This window comes from Dromiciops gliroides, chromosome 2, assembly GCF_019393635.1.
Source record: "Dromiciops gliroides isolate mDroGli1 chromosome 2, mDroGli1.pri, whole genome shotgun sequence".
NCBI lineage: Eukaryota > Metazoa > Chordata > Mammalia > Microbiotheria > Microbiotheriidae > Dromiciops > Dromiciops gliroides.
Genome location: NC_057862.1, coordinates 84,136,408 through 84,160,468, shown reverse-complemented (window position 1 = coordinate 84,160,468; position 24,061 = coordinate 84,136,408). Strand labels below are relative to the sequence as shown.

Genomic DNA, 24,061 nt, shown 5'->3' with positions numbered 1-24,061 from the left:
TTATATCATCCAAAGTTCTTCAGTGCTTTACCTATATTAAGAAATTGATTAGCTGTGAAGAGCTACCATTTCTGTTTTGTATAGCTGTAGAGGCTCACGCAGTCATGGATTTAGAATTCCAAGGAGTTCAGAGGTCACGGTTGAAATCACTCATCTTACAGATGAAGAAACTAAGACTCGAGATGTTAAGTGAGTGGTCCAAGGTCATCAAGGTAGTAAGTGGTGAAGCCAGGATTTGAACCCAGTTGTTTTCATTCTAAAATCAAACTCTGTTTCCATTGGACCATATTGCCTACCTGGAGCATTTTAAAAAGCTGCCAAAGGTGACTTTTAAAAATGTTAATTTTGTATGAGTTTACAGAAACAAGTTTTGGAAATGGCCTAGGTAGAGTCTTTTCTAAGGTTCCCTAGAACTGAGAGGTATCTGTTTCTAAATCAAATCACCTGAAGTGGTTTATAGATTGTCCTCAGGTACAACTGCAGGTATAGAGGCAAATAGTTAAGTTTTTAATCCGAAGTCCTTCAGTTTGTAGTGAATACAGTTACCTTTTTTTCCTTTCTTTTTGGTTTATACCTCTAATTTTATTGTATGAGGGAATGCCTAGGATGATCATTTCTTCCACTGCTGCAGATCTGGAACATTTCAGAGGCAGCACAGATATTAGTGCAAAAATGGGTGAAGACTGTATGAAGTCAAGCCATAGTCACGGAGGAAATAAGAGAAGAATCAAAAACATGATTTAGGAGATAATTTGAAACATTTTTCCAATTGTTTCTCACAAATTTGAAAACTTTTATGTTGTATTAGTAGAGAGAGTAAGATTTTGGGCGGTGTTTATGGGGCACCTTGTACTATAAGGGTTAGAATGCAGTTCTTAGAATCAGGACTGCTGCAGACATTTTATAGCTTTATGACCTAGGGAAAGTATTTTATTCCCATTTTAGAGATAAGGAAGCTGAGTCTCTGTGAGATTACCTAATCACAGGGCTGTTGTGAGGAAAGCAATGTATAAACTTTAAACTTGTGAGTTGTTTATAAGTTATTTTTTTTAAATATTGGAAACTTGCCTGAAAAGTAATTTGAACTTAATTTTTTCTAGGATGAGACCTTGTTTACTATTAAAAAGGAAATGTCAAGGTTGAACAGTAATGAAAGAGTTGAGGATATTCAAACTGAGAAGGATAAGGAGAATAGAACCTATTCAGGAAGAAAACGATCCTTTGAAGACAGTCTACTCCAACAGGAAGAGCTGCCCATAAAGAAAGGTACCCCTTCTTCACCTGCCAACTGGGCCTACTTCAGAAAACTAACTCCTGTGCCAGCACTAAACAGGAGGATTGCAAACAGGAATAAATTTTCTCATCTAAGGAAAAAACTTGTATTAAAAACTAAATGCCAGGCATTTCTACTCTGAGATGACTGGCAATTTTTTTTTTAGTCAGGACTGTATTTTAAAACTGTTTTCTAAGCATTGTAATAAATGTCTATTTAGATTTTATGCTTTCCTCCTTTGCTGCTTTTGCATGCTTATTAATTCTTTAGTTTCTGTGTTCATGGTTCTTGATTAAATTCAGTAATTCTTTCTCTCTCTCTCTCTCCCTCTCTCTCTCCCCCCTTTTCTCTCCATCTCTTTCTTTCGTCCCCTGTTATATTCATTATGTCCAAAATATTGCAACACCTCTTTTTATGAAATGATCTCTGTCTTCCCACTTTGATCTTGCATACCACCGTTCTTCATACAGAATATCGAAGACAAAATATTTCTCTCTCAGATACACAGGAATTAATGTGTTCCCCTAAGGTTGCTGAGAATAATGGAATAACCATTCAGTGCTACATCTCCAGTACAAAAGGAGTAAACATTTTTTCAGTTTAAAAGGCAGGAAATATCAGTCAATATTTAGAAGCATGACCTGAGCTGGAAAAACCTTGGAAACCACTTGATAGTTAAAGAAACTGAAACCTAGAGATGATATGATTTGCACAATTCTCAGCTAGACAGAAACAGCCAAGATTTGATTCCAGATTGCTTGACTTTGGGTTCAGTGTTAGAGTCTAACTCTTCCTATCATCCTTTCTAATTCTACCTTTTCATAAGGAGAGACTCCTTTACATTACATTTTTGGTAATAATTTACTTTTCTATTAATGAAAAAAATATATAAAACTTTGTAAAAGTTCTGTAGGTAGCTATGCCCCATGAATTACACTGCTTAGGTCTGAGATGGTAGTCTTTTAGGTGAAGCAGATATATAACAAATATACTTGTTTATCTTAAAATCCAACACATGTATTTATAAATTTCTCCTTTTTTAATCATAAGCAACATAATACCTCAGAATAAAAATGAAAAGAAATAGAAACTCAAATGATAAGTACTCTAATGATGAGTTTATAACAGCTTACCTGTTATAAAATTATGATAAAAATATTGGCTCATGAAATGAAAAATTTAGGGAGCACCATTGCTTTACTGATTCCAAGCATCTCTTCGTTGTTTCTTCTGTCCCCACCACTGTTGCAAACAAGTATGTTGTGATGGAACGAACACTGAGTTTGAGTTTTAGCCTTTGATATTTTTTAGCTGTGATGTTGGGCAACTTGCTTTTCCTTTCTTGGCTTTAGCTCTCCCACTTGTAAAATGAGATGGGTGAACCAGATGGCCTCTGAGTCACTTCCAGTTTAATATTCTTTGACTCAGATTCTAAGTGTACAGAGATTATGACTTTGACTATTACTCTCAAGGAACTTAGGATTCTAGTTAGTAAATTTCAAAACCTTGTATGCCATTATCCTAACATGGGGTTAATTTTCAAATTAGTCACTTAACGTACCTATGGCTTTGGTCATGCCTAACTCAGAATGCCTCTCCTTTAATCTTAATTTGTAAAGGGGCTTGCCCATCCTCTTTTTTCTCTGAACACTGAATGGTCACATAATCAGGATTTGTTTTGGAGAAGAATATAGAAATTTCTTAAAATAGCAGTACAAAATTTGCAAAAGTTTCTATTACAAGCCAGAATACAGAATCATTATGATACATTTAGTACACATCAAAGTGTGAGTATAGTATGATGGTAAATTGAAATAAGGAAAGAGTGTGTGTGTTTTCACTGAAATCTTAACTCGTAGAAAAGTTAGAAGTTGTCACACTTTTGATATTGAATCTAATACTAGGGAACTTGTCCTAAATATATTTGGAAAAACAATACAATAATATTATGAAAATATTATTTGAACTTAGTAGGCACAAGATTATAGTGTAATAGAAGAAATGATTGGGGCAAATGTCCCCAAAATTAGACAAAAACTTAAATCGTCACAGACTGGTGGAATGGAAAAATCCAGAGGAAAAAAGCTGGAAAACCTAAAACAAATTCAAAACATGAAAAGTTGGTTTAAAGGTGAGCTCAAAAGACCAAGTATGTGAGGTTGTGCGAGGGGAGTCAGCTCATCTTCATCTCCAGAGAGCATGATTTAAAATAACATAAGGAAGATTTCTTGTTCAGTTTTTAGGTAAAAACGGGAAGTATAGAATTTCCTGTGATAATTGCTTCTTATAGGACTATTGTAAGTAGAGTGCTTGAAAACTGTGAAGTGCTGTAGATAACTTAGCTGTAGTCAGCAGCACAGCACATAGAAAGCTGTCTTTCTAGCCTGCAAGACCTTGGTTGAAGTCTTGCCTCTGGGTGACTCCCCTCTTGTCACTTAATCTCTCCAGTCAGTGTTCTAGGCAGAGAAGGGGCTGACCTACATGAGGAGAGGATGTTTCCTCACCCAGATATTCCCTATATCAATGGAATTACAGATGCAGACCATTCTGCTATAAAATCAGTCAAGTAGCATTTATTAAGTGTCTTCTCTGTGCTTGGCATTGTGCTAAGGTCTGGGGATACAGAGAAAGGCAAAAGATAGCTCAAGCCCTCAAGGAGCTCACCATCTAATGGGAGAGACAACTTGCAAACAACTAGGTACAAATAAAACACATACAGGATAAATTTTAGGTAGTCTTGGAAGGTACTAAGATTTCTTAACATCTTAATGTTTTAGACAATTCTCTATAAAGGAAAGGGTTATTTAGTATTTCAGGTAATTTCATATAAATAGTAAGTGATTCCAAATGGATCTTCCAATGTCTTTCTCCCACTCTTAACTGTAATCTAGGGGCAGCTAGGTGATGCAGTGGATAAAGCACTGGGCCTGGATTCAGGAGGACCTGAATTCAAATCCAGCCTCAGACACTTAACACTAGCTGTGTGACTCTGGGCAAGTCACTTAACCCTCATTTGGCGGGGGGGGGGGGGGGGGGGGGGGGGGGGGGGGGGGGGGGGGGAGATAAAGAAAAGAACAAAAAAAAAAAGAAAAACTAATTTACTAGTTTCTAGAAAACCAGCAATAAGTGGCAAATGGATTTAAATCACAAGGCTCTAAATAGTCAAGACATTAAGGTTTCATAATTCACATACAGCCTTAGAAAAGTGCTACCTTCCTAGCTGGCAAGCTTGTCCCCTTGCTAGTGGAACAAACAAATGCGAGGTTTAAGCACATGTGTATCTATCTTAGCATTAGCAGAACACATCACATTTGGAACTTCTTATCCCTATCAGTGCCTTTTCTTCTCCTGTTACCAACTTAAAGGTTAAGAGACCACATCTTGAAATCAGAATTGAAATTTGGCTTATATACAGAACATCCTGGAGTAGGGCTGCTTCCCCTTAAGAGTATGCATGCCCTTAGGCAAAGCTGACATCTTCCACATACTTTGTTACAGAACCACTTTTTAACTTAACTTCCAAGAAGTTTAAAAAGTAACCAAGGGCCTGGAGGCTTTCTCAGAAAGGGCAAAAAACCAAAACAAAATAAGCCAGCCTCAGTCATTGCCTCCTGGTAAAGACAAATTGAGGTAAGCAGTTTCATCTAGGTTCTTGGAAAGGATCTGGACCGTGGCTACATTTAGCAATTTGTGAACAGGACTGAGGAAGAACTGACAAAAGCTACAAGTCAATACTTTATAGCACTGACAAGTCAAAAGTGATTTTAATTTTGGTACATTGCTCAATGTAATAGATAAGAGAGAAAGAAATAGTGACAATCTAGCTAGATTGTGCGATGATCTTGATTTGTTCCATACAACTTTCATAATCAATTTAGGAAAATCAAGTGGATTATGTTTGACAACATTTGACAGTGACATTCTGCCAATGAAGTTTTTAATGAATCTGGTGGAGACAATTCATTATTCAGTCCCCCTTTTTGAATTTAGCTATGTCTGTCTTCAAATAATAGACCTTCTTAAAGCCTTTCCAGTTTGGTTGGACCTACACTGTCATAGCCTTTGAGGATTCAGTATCATCCTTTCATGCTATGACAAGACATCAGAGTAAGACTTCAGTGGATGGTGTTTACAAAAACAATTTCCTGTGTTATAAATGAGTACTGGTACCAAGTGTAAAATAATGTTTTGTTAATGTTGGTGAGTTTTCAAAAGTTTTGTATTCTTCTGCTTTTATGGAGTAATATACTTCTTGTTGAAAGATAAGAAACATTTCCACCCTCAACATTATAATGGGGGAAACACCATGTAAATAACTAGATACATCAGTGATATAACAGATAGGTAGGTAATATAGAGATATCTAAAGGTAACTAGGGGGAAAAGGGTCTTGCAGAAGGTGGAATTGTAGCCAAACTTGAAGGAAGCTAGGGAAACTCAAGAGACAGAGATGAGGGAGGAGATATTCTAAGTATGGGGATCAGTCAGTGCCAGGGCATGGAGATGAGATGTTATATCATGTAGGAAGAACTACAAGTAGACCCATGTAACTAAATTGAAGAGTGTTTGAGGAGGGGAGTAAGGTATAAGAAGTTTGGAAAGATAGGAAGGGGCCAGGAAGAGCTTTAAATGCCAGAGAAAGCAATTTCTATTTAATCCTGGGAGCAATCAGGAGTCACTGGAGCTCTTTAAGTAGAGTAGTGACATAGTCAGAAATATACTTTTTTTTGGGGGGGGGGAGGGAGGCAATTGGGGTTAAGTGACTTGCTCAGGATCACACAGCTAGTAAGTGTCAAATGTCTGAGGCTGGATTTGAACTCAGGTCCTCCTGACTCCAGGGCCGGTACTCTATCCACTGCGCCTCCTAGCTGCCCCCAGAAATATATTTTTAAAAAATCACCTTGGCATTTGAGCAGAGGATGGATTGAAGTAGGGAGAGAGACTTGAGGTTCATAATCTCGTCATTACCCTTGACTCTTCTCTCTCACCCCATATATCTAATCACTTGCTAGTCAGCCTCAAATGGGAGGCCAGTTGAAAGGCAAATGTAGTAGGGAAGGTTGGAGGTGATGAAAACCTGAGCTAGTGTTATAGTTGTATGGATCTAGAGAAGGGCTTGTATAGGAGAGATTTTGTGATGGTTTGACAGTGATATTATGTGGCATGAGTGCAATAAAGAGTCACTTTCAACAATGAAGTTATAATAATAGGGAAGTTCAGAATAGAGGAAGATTTGAAGGGGAAAGATAATGTGTTCTGTTTTGGTCATGTTGAGTTTGAAAAGGTATGAATGTTTCCCATTTGAAATATCCAAAAGGGAGTTGGCAATATGTGACTGTAGCTCAGCAAAGGAACTAGGCCTAGTTAATATATAGATCTGGGAATCATTTGTTTAGAGACAATTGAATACATGGGGGCTGATGAGATCACTAAGGGAGAAGGTGTACAGGGAGAAGGGAATTGGTCCAAGACGCATCTTTGGGAGATACCCACAGTTAGTGTATGTGACCTGGATAAAGATCCAGCAAATGAGAATGAGAAAGACTGCTTGGATAGGAGGAGAATCAGAGGGAGCAGTGTCAGAAAGCCTAGAGATGAGAGAGTCTCTCAAAGGAGGTGTTTGGCGGTGTCAAATGCTATAGAGGTAGAGGATCAGTATTGAGAAAAAGCATTTAGATTTGGCAATTAAGAGCTTATTGGTAACTGCAGAGGATGAAGGATGCTAGGAAGGATGTTCGGAAATTAGATTGTAGAGGGTTTAGAAGGGAGTTAGAGGAGAGGATTTGGAACCATGGATTGTAGAGAGCTTTTTCTTTTTCTTTCTTTTTTTTGTGGGGCAGTGAGGGTTAAGTGACTTGTCCAGGGTAAGTGTCAAGTGTCTGGGGGTCAGATTTGAACTCAGGTCCTCCTGAATTCAGGGCTGGTACTTTATCCACTGTACCTAACTGCCTTGTAGAGAGCTTTTTCAAGGAGTTAAGCCATGAAAGAGAGGAGAGTCATAGGATTATAAGTAACAGGGCTAGTTGGATCAAAGGATGAGGAGACAGGGGCATGTGTACTGCCAGAAAGATCCAAGATGAGAGAAGTCTGGTTAATAGTGGTGGTAATTTGTTGGAGAAGTTGGGAGTAGATGGCATTGAGAGTTCATGGAGAGGAGTTTTGCCTTGGTGAGATTGAAGGAACACTCCTTCATCTGAGACTAAATTGAAGAGGTAAATAATAGTGAATTGAGACGTCAGAGTGTGAAAGAAGGAGAATAGGAGAAAGGAGATCTCTTAGTGAATGGTCTCACTTTTTTCAGTGAAGTATGGTACAAGGTCCTCAGCTGAGAGGTTGGGGTAAGTGAATGCCTCTCTACAGTGTCCCAAAAGCCATAGTGCCTTAAGACTTTTGGGACACCTGTAGAGCATCCTGATCAGACCTAATTTGGGCTTATTCCCAGGCTCTCATCTATGCTTTGGACAACCGAGGCTGCCAGAAATAACATAGTGATATCTAACTTGAAGTAATGAGTCAAAGTTGTAAGGAAGTCACTTTATTTAAACTTAACATCAGGAAAAGCTTCCTCAAAAACAGCTGTTGAAAAGTTGAATATGCTGCCTCAAGAGGTCATGAGACAAGAGATTGCAAGACTACTTGTTAGTTATATTACAGTGGGGATTTCTTTTGTTACTAGATGCACTTGGTGATTCTCAAGTCCTCTTCTCAAAAATTGTAGGAACATTAGAGGATGAAATACCGTCTGTCAATTGAATTAGTGATTGGTAATTCAGACTCCAGAAGCATAGAGGAGATCCTTGGCCGAGAAAGTGGGGATAGGTTGTGTTTTGGGAGGCTCAAGTAGAGACAAGGTCTGGAACAGACACTGAAGAGTAGCATAGTGAGTTGTTTAGGGAGAAATAGAATGTTTGCATAGTTTTTGTGACAGCCCAATTAAATGCAAAATAGCTTTTTTCATTTTATAAGAGAAACTTTATGGGGAAATGGTGTAAAATGAATTATTTATGAGTCTGCTAAATATTACCTAATAACCTATATTTTGATAAATATTTGATATTTAATGTACATTCACCAAAGATGTTTGTATGTGGGTATTCTCTATTTCTCATATGGTCATCCATGTTAGGGTGTTAGTAGAAGAGCTATATGGCACAGTGGATAAAGCCCTGGGTTTGGAATCAAGAAGACTCCTCTTCGTAGTTCAAATTTGGCTTCAGACACTTACTAGTTGTGTGACCTTGGGCAAGTCACTTAACCTTGTTTGCCTCAGTTCCTCATCTGTAAAAATGAGCAAGAGAAGGAAATGCCAAACCACTCTAGTATTTTTGCTAAGAAAACCCCAAATGGGATCACGAAGAGTCAGGCACAACTGAACAAGAACAAAAATTTAATATAAGATAAAAGGTTACAAATATATACCTATATGTGTGTGTAAACTTATACATATATACATATACATGTATAATTGATAGTTTGTTACATCATTGGAAAAGACCTCCTGCTTTTGTTCATTATCAATATACTTATACCAGAGATCTTGATACAAGAACTACTTTTTCATTTTACCCCCCTTTTATAAAAAAGAATTCAGTGTTTCGATGAAGGCAGATGAAAAATATTTGTTAATATTTGTCCCTTAAGCAACCATTGTGAAACAGAATAGTCAAAATTGTGCTATGGGATAATGTCTTTCAGAACTATTTAATAAGGTGAAAACTAGGGAAAATAAAGAAATGGAGTTGTCATAACTCCCCCCCCCTCCCCAGCCCCCTAGGCCTCATTGTTCTAAATTGTTATTTTACCAGGAAGGCAATGTGGTTAATGTGGAGAACATTGGACTAGTGAAAAATGAATCAACTTTTAAATTTAAGGAAAATGTATTCAAGTTTGGAAGACAATTCCCAAACCAAAAAGTTTATAGTATAGTTGGCAGGGATGTAGGTAAGAGCTGAAGTGTATTTTTAGGTGCACTGGGTTTGAAACATTTTGAGGGAGAACTTCCCTCTGTATTGTCCTTCATGTCCTGAAACTCAGACTCAGTGCAAAGCTATGTGATTCAGGGATGCCTTTCTACAAATTAAGCTTATTTTTCATGACCCTCCTTTCTTCAAAATAACCCTGGAAAAGAAGTATTCTGTGAAGTCTTTGGATTCTTCATACTTAGTATTGTGAAAAAATAATTATTAATAATGAGTTTTCTTGGGGGGACCCAGATCAATTTTAGCTCCCCCTCACCCCCCATTTAAGAAAGCCCAGTTCTTCAGAATGTTCTAATCTCTTTCATGGCCCATTACTGTTCAAGGTGAGTCCAAGAAATGGAGTTAAGACTCTTTTGTCTAGTTCAGTGAACTGATAGGATTATACCACACCTATCTGAATGAGCCTTTGCCCCTCAGGGGGTCTCCCCCATTAGACCCTGATGTCATCAAGGTACAGCTCATTTTAATATGGACCACACTCAAGTCATGTCAATCAGTGGAATTGAATGATGCTAGCCAATTAGCTTTGATCAGTGTGTAATGACCTGCCTCTATCAAAAGAGAATAAAAGCCCAGACCACCAGCTCCTACCTTTGCCATCTTAGGCTTGTACTCTAGGCTTGGAATGCTGTCCAGTTGGTGAGCGCTCTTCTCTTAGGACAGGATAGACTGGTGGGACATGTGCTCTCTTAGAGACAATATGGCACTGGGGATTTTTCTGCTTCGTTCAATGCCATGCAGTCAATATCCTTCTAATATTTAATATTAATTGATAATAAATGATTACTGCCAAAACAGGTGCAATAGCCATTATTATATAAAAAGCCATTAATATATAAGTAGAAGTATTTTAGAAAAACCCTATCTAGCCCCCCAATAATTTAACAAACACAATTTGGCAACCACAAAGAACAGTACAAGTATAAAATATAGACATTTAGTAGGATCTAGCTGTTTAGGAGTAAACTATGACTTCCATATCAAACACATCATCCAAAATTTTTTGATTTAGTTATTCATATTAATTTCTTTAGGGATAAATGTAGGCATTTTCATTAGGTTTCAAAATGTTGCCTATTTGAATGGTTTTGCTTTTTTAAAGAGATTTTTTTTATTACCAAAATTTTCCAGAATAGTAACAATTTTATTTTTATAGGACCTGTTAATTTAAGTGCCTCCCTCCCTGAAGAACAGAAGGAAACTGGAAATCTGCAAGAAAACATTTCAAAAAAAGAAGCAGAAATTAGAGATTTACAAGACGAAAATGAAAGATTACAGAAAAATGTACTTGTTATGGAGAAGGAACTTTCAAACGAAAAGGCAATGAAAGAGGAATTACATCAACAAATTGCAGGTTTGTTGCAGGAGTTGTCCTGCTCAAAAGAGAAGATTTCTACGTTAAATATAGAGGTTCAGCAAATTAGATCTGATTATGAGGGTGCAATTTCTGAATTATGTGCACAGAAAACCGTAAACCGAGAACAGGAAGAAAAGGTTGTGGAACTCCTGAAAGAGATAGCAACAACCAGACAAAACATCACAAATAAAGTGACACAAATAAAAAAAATGCAAACAAAAATAGACAAGTTGCATAAGCTTGATTCTGTGTCTCAAACTCTAAAGGCAGAATCACAAAATCTAACGGACACTCTGAAAGATAATCCTGTTGATAATTCGCCAAATACTCCATCCACCATGGATGCTGAAGACTGTTCTGTAAATGCACAGGCTGAAGAATCTGGTGTTGAGTGTTTTAGGAGGAAGAGTTCTTTTCATTGTAGTATTGAAGCAATTTGGGAAGAGTGCAAGGCAATGGTGAGTCTCTCCTCCAATAAAAACCACCAGATCCAGGAACTGGAACAACAAGTTGAAATTTTACATCAAGAAGTGAGAACTATTAAGGAGGAAAACAATCAACTAAAACTGAATATCAGTGAAAATAATAATCAGGAAAATCTACTGAAGGAAAAAGAAAATATCATTAAACAGCTTTTAGAAGAATTAGAAGGAAAAACATTTAGGCTTGCTGTTGAAGAACAGCATGTAGTTCAGTCAGAAAAAACCCTTTCAGAATTTACACAAGAAATCACCAGCCTGAAAGAGAAAATAAAGGAACTTGAAACTATCTTGGGGACCAAGAAGGACACAGATAACCATTTAGCTAAGTTGGAACAAGTAGTTCTGGAAAAAGAATCTGTTATTTTAAAACTGGAAAGAAATCTGAAAGATTTGGAAGAAAATCTTTACAATTCCAGCAAAAATACCAAAGAATTAAGTGACAAGGAAGCTAAATTAAAGGAGGAAGTAACACAGCTGATGAATAATTTACAAAATGTGAACAATTTGCTGCAGATAAAAGATAAAGAAAATGAGAATCACAGCCAAGAAATAAAAAAGTAAGTCAAAACTTATTAATAGTAAATTATTTAGTTTTCAACACAGCTAAACTTTAAAAAACACCAAAACAATTTATCATTGCCTTTTGCTTATGTACAATAATGTCTTTCTGAGACCCCCTGCCATAGTGCCTTTCCACACCCAAAAACCAAAACCAAAATCACTTCTGATATGGTAGTTACAAGTGACTGACAGCACTAAGAAAGCCACTTGTGGCACAGTGGACAGAGCACCGGATTTGGAATCAGGGATCTGATTTTGAGTCCCAGTTTTGCTTCCTCTGGGACCTTTGTCAAGTCCCTTTATCTCTGATTTTTAGTTCCCATCTCTTTAAGACCAAGTGGTTAGACTTGACAACTAAGGTCCTTTTCAGTTCCAAATTTTCTATGTCACTCATAGTTCACCATTTCTTATCTGAGGGGGGAAGGAAGTGTTTTAATATCAGTCATCTAGAACCAACATCAGTCATTGTTTTGAACTGAAATGTCTTCTCATGTTTCCCCATTTATGTTATGGTAGTCATTTGTATATTTTCTTAGTTATTTCTCAGCTCTACATCATTTCTTCATACTAAGTTTTCTGTTTGTCTGAATTATTCATATTTTCATCCCTTGAAGCATAATGATTTTTTATTATGTTCACATGCCACAGTTTGGTCAGCCAATCCCCTAATGTGTGAAGATGTACTTATTTACAGCTTTGCTTTTTTGTTTTTTTGCGAGGCAATTGGGGTTAAGTGACTTGCCCAGGGTCACACAGCTAGTAAGTGTCAAGTATCTGAAGCCGGATTTGAACTCAGGTACTCCTGAATCCAGGGCCAGTGCTCTATCCACTGTGCCACCTAGCTGCCCCTACAGCTTTTATTTAAAAAAAAAATAAAAAGTACTGATGAGAATATTTCCATCACTATGAGACTTTTTTGTCATTTAGGGTAATAAGACCTAGTATTGGGATTGCTGTGTCAGAGGGTATGAACAGATGGATAACTTTACTCATGTAATTATAAATTATTTACCAGAATATTTGGATCAGTTCTTTGCTCCACCAGTAGTGTATCTGTCTTTCCATAATGCTTCTAACAATGATTGTTTTTTACTGTCTTTGTCATTTTGACATATATAAGGTCTTAAAACCTCAGACCTGTCAGTTTTAATTTTAATTATTATTATTGAATTGGAGCAATTTTTACATATGGCTGTTGTGCTCCTGGGTGTGTTCACTTCACTTTGCATCAATTAGAATTCCCTAATTCCTTTGAAATCATGTCTTTCATAATTTTTTATGGCACAATATTTCAGTACATTCATCTACCACAATTTATTCAGGCATTCCTCATTTGATTGTAGATCTTTGCTTTTCCCTACTTTTAACCCCAATTATTCCCTCCTTCCCTGAATTATCTTCCCTCTTCCTCTCCCCCTCACCTTTTACTTATTCTGCTGTTGAGGGGTGTGTGTGTGTGCATGTATGCTTGCAGTATGCACTCATGTGTGCATACATTCAACTGTCCTTTTTCCAATTCAAAGTTAGGTTTATCTGAAAGGACACTTTCCTTATCAAAATGTTAACACTATAGTTTTTCAGATTTCTTGATCATCTCTTAATTGCTCAAATAAATTTACCATTTTAGGTTTTTCTTGAGTCTTGTTATTGCATTTCAGAATTCCTGTTCCGCTGTGTTCTTTTCATTAGAATTACTTGAAAGGCCCCCCCCTTAAAAGTCCATTTTGTAACATTATGCTTAGCTTTGCAAGACAAATTATTCTTGCCTTTTGGGATATTTTACTCTATGATCTCTCATTTGTAGTAGAAACTTAGATCTTGTGTGATTCTGATGGTGGATCCTTGGTATTTGACTCCTTTCTTGCTTCTTTCAACATTTTTTTCTAGACTTTGGCTAAACTACTCTTGGAACGCTTCCTTTTTGATTTTCTTCCTTTCTTCCTTCCTTCCTTCCTTCCTTCCTTCCTTCCTTCCTTCCTTCCTTCCTTCCTTCCTTCCTTCCTTCCTTCCTTCCTTCCTTCCTTCCTTCCTTCCTTCCTTCCTTCCTTCCTTCCTTCCTTCCTTCCTTCCTTCCTTCCTTCCTTCCTTTCTCTCTCTCTCTCTCTCTCTCTCTCTCTCTCTCTCTCTCTTTCTTTCTTTCTTTCTTTCTTGTGGGGCAATGGGGGTTAAGTGACTTGCCCAGGGTCACACAGCTAGTACATGTTAAGTGTCTGAGGCCAGATTTGAACTCAGGTCCTCCTGAATCCAGGGCTGGTGCTTTATCCACTGCACCACCTAGCCGCCCCCGATTTTCTTTCTGAAGGTGACTGGTGGTCTTTCTATCTTTTATTTTGTTTGTTTTTAATCAATCTGTGCAGTTGCATTTAAGATTTTTTTGAATATAGTGACCAGACGTTAAAAAGAAAATCTTGTTTTTTAGGGAGCCCAATGATGCTTAAATTAACCCCTTGTGTCCTGTTCTCTAGTCAGCATTTTATATATATCAGAAACCTTACTTTTTCTTTTATTTTTTCAATCTTTTGATTTTGTTTTCCTGTTTTTTAGTTCTAATTCTTCCTATCTCTTGGAATTACTGATTTATCTTTGGTCTATTTTTGTTTTCAAGGAATCCATTTCTTGGATAAAGTTTATCATTTTTTTCCCCAAGTTGTTTATTCTAATTCTTAAAGAGTTTTAAATTTAATTTTTAAAAATCCTTTGCAACATTTGTTCTAGATATTTATATCAACTTTGTGGGATTTTTTTTCCCTTTGGGCCTTTGTTATAGAATTGCTATTTCCTTCTACATTAGATTTCTGGGCAGCTCTGTATCTAAAATAATTATTTATAGGGGTCAGTGTTTTCTTCCATTGACTTATATTTCCAGTCTTAATTCTTGAATTGGGGAGTTGTACCAAGGCTAGTCTACATTCCTAGTCTACGTGCTGCACTTTTAAATGGAGTGGTTGGATCTCTTGGGATCCTGTGTTGACTTCTGTCTCTGGATCAGGTTCCCCCTAAATATTTGAAGTTCACAGTACTGGGTCTTCCAAGTCCTCTATATTGTCTAAGTGCTGCTTTTCCTGCACTGGTCATTGTACTTTCAAAACCCAACCTTATGAGTTTTTGACTACCTTGGGAGCAGTTTCTGTTTCCTTTGCCTCTGAGTAGTGAATCTTCTAGGTTGAATGTATTTTTGGCCTGATTGTACTTGGAGCGCTCTTGGCTTGTTAGAGCTGGTACTGGGTCTGCTAGTGACTCCCTTTGCTATTATTGCTTATGGTCTTCTGGCTGACTTTTTTCTGTAATTCTGAAATGGAAGAAGTCACTGTAGTTTTTCAGATTTCTGGATCATCTCTTACACTGGTGCATTTTGTAGATTCTTGTTGGAGCAGTTAGGGTGGGATCTGGGCTTCCAACCTCTGTTCAGGCAGCCATCTTATCTGGAAGTCCTGGTTTTTAATTTTTTGAATGCAAGATATTATGACCTTGGTTTACTATGACTTTTTGTAGTTTGAATTTTTAAACATTTGAAATAAGATGTAATTGTGTAAAATGGTATTTAAACACTTACCACCTGTGATCCTTTACTATTAGAAAGTAACTTTATGATGTTTTTAAGATTGAAGGAAGAACTCTCTGCCAACTCTTCTCTTACACATAAACTGAAAGAAGATCTTCAGCGGAAAGAAGAAGACTATGTTGATCTGAAAGAGAAATTTGCTGATGCCAAAAAACAGATTGAGCAAGTACAAAAAGAAGTAAGTTATTTCAGATTTGTCACAGATTTTTCTATCAAGTGGATAGGATATTGTGAAGTAATTTTAGTAATGGGAGTCTTTACCCCTAAAGTCAAGAGTTAAAAAAAAAAAACTTTAGTAATAATTACTATATTTAGCATGTAACATTAGAATTGGGATTGGAAACTTTTTGGAAGTCTCAGAAAAAATTAATTACAAGACTCATAAAAGAAACAGCAAGGAACAATTCTAAAAAGTCAGCATACAGAGATGAAAAATGTTCGAACATAAAGTAATCACTACCACAATGTACAACATTTAATGAAAAATGTTAAATCATGAAAAATTATGACATTAAAGAAATATAACTCTTCAATTTTGTCTTCTGCCTAGTAGAGGGAAAGAAAAATAAAAGAAAGGAAAAGTGGAAGCAGGAAGGTGGGGAAATAGACACACACACACACACACACACACACACACACACACACATGCACATACATACCATTAAAGAATGGGTCTTGGCCTTCTATCTGTTAGTTCTCTATACTATCTTATATATCAAACCCATTTCAGAGATATTCTGTGTAAATGATTTTTCCCCCAATTCACAGCTTCCCTTCTTAACTTAATTACACTGATTTGCTTATTGCAAAAGCTTTTTGATTTCATGTAATTGAAATTATTTTATGTTTTATGACTGCCTCAGTCCCTTGTTTGACTAAGAACTCCTGATAATAGCTGTGAAAGTTACCTTATTTTCTAATATTTCAAAGTTTTGACTTTTAATGTTTAGATCACTTATCAATTTCTAACTAACTATCGTATATAAAGTAAGATGTTCTGCCAAGACTGTTTTCCAGTTTTCCCACATTCCCCAAGTAATTTTTGTTCTTGGGTTTGACAAATGCTGAGTAATTGAGTTCATTTGATTTTGATTCTTCATTATCTAGCCTATTCATTAATCTACTTCATTTTTTTTAAACTAGGGCCCATCTTTAAAAAAAAGAAAGATTTATGAATATCTTTTGTCTTTACACTTTAGGGGGAATCATTTTCCCCACTCCTTCCAGATTGAACCATGCCTTGTAACAAAGAAAAACAATTAAATAGCTACATCTAATAGAGAAGCCTTGTCTAACAGAATATATATTAGCCTCCCAACTCAGTGCTTTGAAAGACTCTTTTTCCATTATTCAGGAGTTCAACTTCATTTTAATGATTTCTTTGTTTGCATTATTGTGGTCATTGTTATTTTTGTTATTATTATTATTGTTATTATTGTCTTGATTCTGCTTATTTCTTCACTTTAGTTCATATAAATCTTTTCATGTTTCAGTTCCTCCTATTTGTCATTTCTTACTGTATAATAATTGCTCATTACATTCATATATCAGTTTTTTAGGGCATTCCCAAATCAATGGGCAGCAGCACTTTGTTTCTAATTGTAATCACAAAGAATCCTTCTATGAACATTGTGGCCTGTATTGGATTTTTGATTCTTATTTGACTTTCTTGACCTATAGGCTGTGTTGTACATTTCCCTGGTCTAAGGGCATAGACAGTTCAATCACTTGCATTTCTACTAACCCATATCTGCAATGGTTAAACCATATCTCAACTTCACCAGTAGTGCATTACTGTTAAGGTTTATTTTTTTTTAATACCACTATTTACTGTATTGTGTGATTGAATCATCAAACATTTGGGTCTCAGAAAAATGAAAAATGAGTATTACAGAGGATGGTAAAACTGGTGCATGGTATATGTGCAGACTGTAACAGATAACAAATAAGAAATCTGGAAGAGAACCTGGTGTAAGTATTGAGGAGATGTAAGAGCAAAAAGCAAATGGCTAACACATGGTAATAATAAGTAGGCAGCCACATACTCCAATAATAAAAGAAACAAGGAAGGCTCTTAGTTTGGGGAATTCGTCTTGTGATGCACTTGATTTTTTTTTTTTTTTAGTATTTTATTTTTTTTCCAGTTACATGTAAGGATAGTTTTCAACATTCATTTTTATAAGTTTTCTAGTTCCAAATTTTTCTCCCTCCCTCCCTCCCTTGCCTCCCCTATACCCAAGACAGCAAGCAATCTGATATAGGTTATATATGTACAATCTTGTGGTGGACTTAAAAAAAACCCACAACCTCAAACAATTAATGCATTAACAAGTGTGGCAAAACTTATTTGGCCAAATATACATTCAGAAGCCTTAAAGATAAGCAGCCTTAAACTTTGAAGAAAAAACAAATGCTATAGATAGAGTTAAGCTTTATTGTAACATATTTATATGTGAAATATTTATAAAGCCTCCTAAAATAAAAAAATACAGAAAAAGCCTCTGTAAGACAAGATTTAATAGTTAAATAGCTCTCTCTAAGAGTTCTGACCCAGGCCCAACTAAACTAAGATGCAGACATTTCAAAAAAATTTATAATTGCCCTCACACTTGTTCAGGAAACAAAATCCCAAATAAAAAGATATGCTATTAATTTCATGAGGAAGAATAATTCCTGTCTGCAAGACTAATTTGCATTTGTGGAAAGGGGACCATTTTTTAATCTCTTTAGATATTTTTCTTAAACCACAATTGCTTTTTCCTGAAAAGACAATTTTATTTCAAATTCATATTCTAATTACATCTTTAAAAAACCATGCTAATCCAATTCTTGCATCTGAATATTTATCAGTTGTTATTTCGTAGAACATTCAGGTGAAGCCCCAAATATCTCTGTAAAGAAATATAGTTCTTTAGCTACTCAGATATATGAGATGATTTGGAAATCACTGGTCTTTTCATATCAAAGTATATCGATTGGTTGCTGTCCTTTGTTCTCAAAGAGGACCAAAATGATATCACTGGATTAGAGTCAAATTACAGCATTTACACCTGTGACTGATCAGACTGTATGGAGCAAACTGCCTCAGTTTACCCAAATAACTCGAGGAGACCACCAAGTCAAGCAGAGACAGATTTATTACATCCTCATGAGGACGGGCAAAACCCAATTACACATTGAAGTCTTGCAAAGATATGCCCAATCCTCTAGGTTTTTATAGTAATCTTGAAAAGGACTGTCCCCACATACACCTAGGGTGGATGAGCTCACAATCTAACATCCAATCCTGTCTCACCCAGGGTGCGTATGGAGACATGCATACGTGTTCCAGGGACAAGGGGGAAAAGGGGAGGGGGAACAAGGTCAAACCAAAGGAAAAGGAAACAGGGGAGTGAGAGTCAGATGTTTCACATCTCACAGTTCCCACTGACTCCCCTCTCCAGGCCCCTGTCTCTAAAGATAAGGATGACAGGGTTAAAATTTATCTTCGGCTATGTTGGGAAGAAAAGAATAATCCATTGTTGGGACCCCAAGGCCAAGGGGATTCTGCTCTGAGAAAAAAAGAGACAATGTTACTTAACATCTGGTCTCAACTCAATGGCTGCATTCTGTGCCTAGTCCCATCCTTTCTTCTTGAGTCCCGAGTATTGAATTGGTGGGCAAACTCCCTGACCCACTGACTGGGGTTCTGACACATGATAGATTGCAGACAAAACTAATATGTAGCTGACAAGTGGGGAGACTGAGCAGAAGTAAAAATACTGTTAATTGGCAATAAAACTTAAAGGAGACAGTGAGAATTTTGACAAGCAATAAACTTCTAACAAACTATACTGGGGCAGGTCTGGGTACCTTCCAGACCCCATGGTCAGAGTTTAATCTGACTCAAATCCATAATCATATCATACAAGACCATTACAAGCTCAGAATGCTCTACCACATCTCCGGCACAAATAATTCATGTGAACATTTGGGTTGGATTCTCTAAATTTGTGCATCTCGTATTTCCTTTGAACTATTTCAATTCTGTTTTGTTCATAGAGCAGAGCACCTTCTCTGATAAGGGCATGCCATGCTTGGCGGTCTTGTGCCAGTGTCTCCACGTTATACAATCAATTCCAAAGTTCTTAAGAGAGAACTTGAGAATGTCCTTCTATCACTTTTTCTGACCTCCTCTGTGAGTTCTCCATAAAATAGTCTCTTAGGCAAATTTTGCATTTGAACAATGTGGCCAGCCCAATGGAGTTGTGCTCTCTGCAGTAGAGTTTGAATGCTTGGCAGTTTAGCTCGAGAGAGGCCCTCAGTGTTTGGTATCTTATTCTGCCAGGTGATCTTCAGAATCTTTGTGCAGGGGCCATGCTAATCTTCTCTGTATCGTTCCAATTTTAGTATATGTGCTGCCGAAGCAGGCACATGATCTTCAGAATCTTAAGACAATTCAAATAGAAGTGATTCACTTTCCTGGCATGGTGCTGTGGTATGCTGTCTATGTTTCACAAGCTGGGTTTCTGGGTTTCTGACAACAATGAGGTCAGCACAATGATTCTGTAGACCTTCAGTTTGGTAGTCAGTCTAATACCTCTTATCTCCCATGCTTTTCTTTTTCTTTTTCTTTTTTTTTTTAGTGAGGCAATTGGGGTTAAGTGACTTGCCCAGGGTTACACAGCTAGTAAGTGTTAAGTGTCTGAGGCCGGATTTGAACTCAGGTACTCCTGACTCCAGGGCCAGTGCTCTATCTACCGTGCCACCTAGCTGCCCCCACACTTTTCTTTGAAACCTCCAAAATGCTGAGTTAACTCTGGCAATGTGTGCATCAACCTCATCATCAATGTGCACATCAAAGTATATTACAATATATTCTTCTACAGGGAAATTCCAAATCCTCTTGTTTTGAGTTGAGACATTGTTTGTTCACAAGATAAAGATAGTTCATCTGCACTTGGGAATGACGTGGGTAACATCCATTGAAATCCTACACAGGGGCCGCTCGGTGGCGCACTGGCCCTGGATTCAGGAGGACCTGAGTTCAAATCCGGCCTGAGACACTTGACACTTACTAGCTGTGTGACCCTGGGCAAGTCACTTAACCCCCATTGCCCCACCCAAAAAAAAAAATTCCACACTGACTGAACAACCTTTGTGAAAAATGCTCAAATAGGAGGTACACCCCCATTAAAGAATCCATAGGGCTTTGTTATTAATTTTTTATTGACAAATTGCAGGGTTTTGCCCTTATGGCTTTTGGTGGTTGATAGTAATGGCTTCTGCTAAACTTCCAAAACAAACTCTTTTTCTGGTCTCCTTCATGTTTAGGATCTTTGACCTTCTAAGTTTTCATCTCGTTTTTTTCTCAATTATATTACAAACTCTTACTGATGAAATGTGGACATACGCAGAGGCTCTTCAGTGTTCCTTTGATGTTGAAATCATCTTTAAGTTCTGGAGGGATACCTTTTGGAAAATAAATTGTGGGTCTTCTCTTCAAAATGCAGCACGTCTCCTGTTTTCCTTATTTGAGCAACAAAAAAATAGTAGGAAGGATTATTTAGCAGTAAGAGTTAAGGTCCTTCTGCCCAGACATCCTTGTCAAGCATTCAGGGGTGGGAGGGTGACTCTTCGAAAAGGATGACAACTATTACGCTCAGTGCTTGCTCCTGAGGGTTCAGCCAGCAGCACTGGGGGTGTGAGAGTAGCTGCAGTGCACTCTAGCTGAGATCCAAGGAATGTCCAGCCTCTTAATCTGCTCCTTTCTACTTTTCCTTATGATAAACTTGTAGGAAGACATGGACTACAATTTGGAGAGGGATGAGGTAGCTTAGATGGGTTATAATCTGCACAGTTGGAGGAAGTGTTCTCATCAGTGTGATCACAGATTTACTTGAGAATTTAAATGACAATTAGAAGGCTCTAAAATTGTCTTTTCTGATACAAGATCTTGTAAGGAGCAGCCAGCTACAGTACCGACACACTCTGAAAGAGGCTTAATAAAAAGATAAAATGTTATAACCTGATGACTTTAAAGTAAAATAAAGCTAACAGAAAAAAATAGATCATTTATTATTTTATTTATTAATTTTTTGGTGAGGCAATTGGGGTTAAGTGACTTGCCCAGGGTCACACAGCTAGTAAGTGTCAAGTGTCTGAGACCGGATTTGAACTCAGGTCCTCCTGAATCCAAAGCCGGTGCTTTATCCACTGGGCCACCTAGCTGCCCCTGCCCTGATCATTTCTAAAACCTTACAGAAGAATGCAAAAAAAAAAAAAAAATTCAGAATGGAATGAGAAATAGGTACTTAAAAATAAAAATGGAATAGAAATGTTTAAAACTAGAGATGGTCTAGAAAATCGACTTCTGAAAAAGACTAAACTGCAGTGCTAGAAACAGTATAAATCACTTCTATAGTAAAAGAAACCTAAATGCTAACAGTTTTTATTAATAAATCAAAACTATGCTTGTGCATAGAGAAGTTTAGAAAGGGAAAGATTCAGAAGTTCTTGGGAAACAGGTTTAAAAAAAAAAAGATGAAGATCCCTAAAGTCTGTTTATTTTCTATCACTTTAACTCACCCACCCTGGTTCCTTCCTCTTGTTGCCTTTGAGGCAAACTACATTCCTTTCTGTTTTTTCCTAGCTTAAGTGATCTAGAGGCAATTTCAGATTTGCATTTTAATTATCAACCTCTATACTCTATATATTTTACTGACTCTAAAAGGTATTCCCTGCATCATTAGTGCCAAACTCAAACGAAAACGGAGCCACCAGTACTTAGTTTTAAAGTATAATATTATCTATGTTTTGTTTTATGGTATTTTTATTTTATTAGGTATTTTTATATTTTAATCTGATTTGTACCATATGGTAATGTGGTAGATTAAATGTGGTCTGTGGGTAGTGTGTCTGACACTTCTGTTCTAGGTAACAAAGATAGAAATAAACAACAAATTAGCTCGGATTGTATATTTTCTCTCTATAAATAAATGGAATATGAGTAAGGCCTGAGAAATCTTAGACTTAAGTATATCTAGTCTGGGTTCAGCCATTGTTCTTCCTAAGTTTAGTACCATAAGTCTTCCTGTGTTAGTATAAGGAATTAGACCTTTGAGTTTAAGATGACTTAGAGACATGGATTTCTAGATTTTAAATAATTTTGTAGTTGAACAACTTTGGTTAAAAACTTAATAATTTAGGATAACATAGTTTTTAGTGTTTAAGTTGACTTATCATTATAATTAGTCATCATTTATTTATCCCTTTGGACAATTAATTTACTTATTGCTTCTGGATTCAAATAGGCCAAGCTTCTCAGTGCTTTAAGAAATACTTTGGGGGCAGCTAGTTGGCACAGTGGATAAAGCACCGGCCCTGGATTCAGGAGTACCTGAGTTCAAATCCAACACTTGACACTTAACTAGCTGTGTGACCCTGGGCAAGTCACTTAACCCTCAGTGCCCTGCAAAAACAACCCCCAAAAACCAAAACGTTGATAGCAGCCATTATCCTATACTTGTAATACAGCAAGTATCAAAGGACCCAGTGCTGGAAGGAACCTTAGAAATCATTTAGGCCAATTAATATCATTTCACAAATGAGAAAACTGGCCCAGAGAGAGGGGAGGTTATTTGCCCAGGGTCATACAAGTAGAAAGTAATAGACCTGATAATCACATTCAATCCTTCTAACTCCAGCTTCAGTATTCTTTTTGTTGTACATTGCTTTTCCAGGAGTGGCACTAGAGAGAGGATAATTAACATGGAATCATATATTCTTGTAGAATTATAGCATTGGAAGGGACCTTTGAAGTACTTGGGTCCGATCCCTGATTTTACAGAGAAGGTTGTTGTGGCCCATAGAGCCTAAAGGGCTTGTCCAAAGTCATGCAGGCCACTAATTAGTGGCAAAGTTGGGATGTGAAACCATGTCCTCTAAAGTTAAATCCAGCATTCTTTACACTGGATTTTTCACACGATTAAAAATTTTGCCGTTATATAAAAGTATTTAACTTATTTAAAATGTCTGAGTTTCTTAAAACAATGGAAGATGAAACAATAGGTTGATTTGCCTGTATTCTGTGTTAGAGCAATGAGGAATAATCTTTACACTTTCTTATATAGTGATGAAAGCTAGACTTTTTTTTAATATCTGTAAAAATATGTAAATCTTCTAAAAATGGTCAAGATTGTTAATTGTTTCTTTAAAAAGTGCTCAGACTGTTTAATAAACATTACTCTTTGCAGATATCTGTAATGCGTGACCAAGAGAAATTACTGAGGAATAAAGTTAATGAACTTGAGAAAATGAAAAACCAATTTTCCCAGGAATTAGATATCAAACAGCGAACTATTCAACAGCTTAAGGTAATGTGTTTCTTTTTTGAGATTTAAGCAATTTCTCTTTGCTGTAGTTTAATGTCTGGTAAAATGCAGAAGCAAATTATTTCAGTTTTTTTGATCTTTTAAAAATAAGATTTTTTTTAATCTCCATTTTAAAAAGGAAAATTTACTTATTTAAATTTAATCTTCCTTAGCTCTTGTGACAAAGAAAGCTTTTAATTAAAGTAATTCAATTTGATTTGACAAACATTTATTAAGTTTTCATTATGCTCATATCATTGTGTTAGATCTTGGAAATAGATACAAAATTAAAATAAGATACTATGCGTTACCTCATGGAATCTAATGGAGTGATATGACATAAGTAGACAGGTATTATAAAATAATGCTTTAGAGGCAAACAAAGATCTTTGTGAGGTCTGGTGGGGCAGGCTGAATGAGGTGGGAAATATTCATCAAAGAGGTAGTATTTAAGTTGGATTTTAAAGTATGGGTCAGAATTCAGCAAGGAAGTGGA

At 36.6% G+C, this 24,061-nt stretch overlaps 1 protein-coding gene and 1 pseudogene across 1 annotated transcript in view; one reads left to right on the top strand and one right to left on the bottom strand.

The window, feature by feature from the left end:
- Nucleotides 1-24,061, top strand: part of KIF20B (kinesin family member 20B) — a 101,777-nt gene that overhangs the window by 35,561 nt on the left and 42,155 nt on the right. Inside the window, 4 exon segments of the mRNA XM_043986042.1 lie at nt 1,101-1,266; nt 10,409-11,648; nt 15,254-15,392; nt 23,449-23,568. Of these exon segments, the coding sequence (XP_043841977.1) occupies nt 1,101-1,266; nt 10,409-11,648; nt 15,254-15,392; nt 23,449-23,568 (1,665 nt within the window).
- On the bottom strand, nt 19,554-19,627 carry LOC122744981 (annotated as a pseudogene).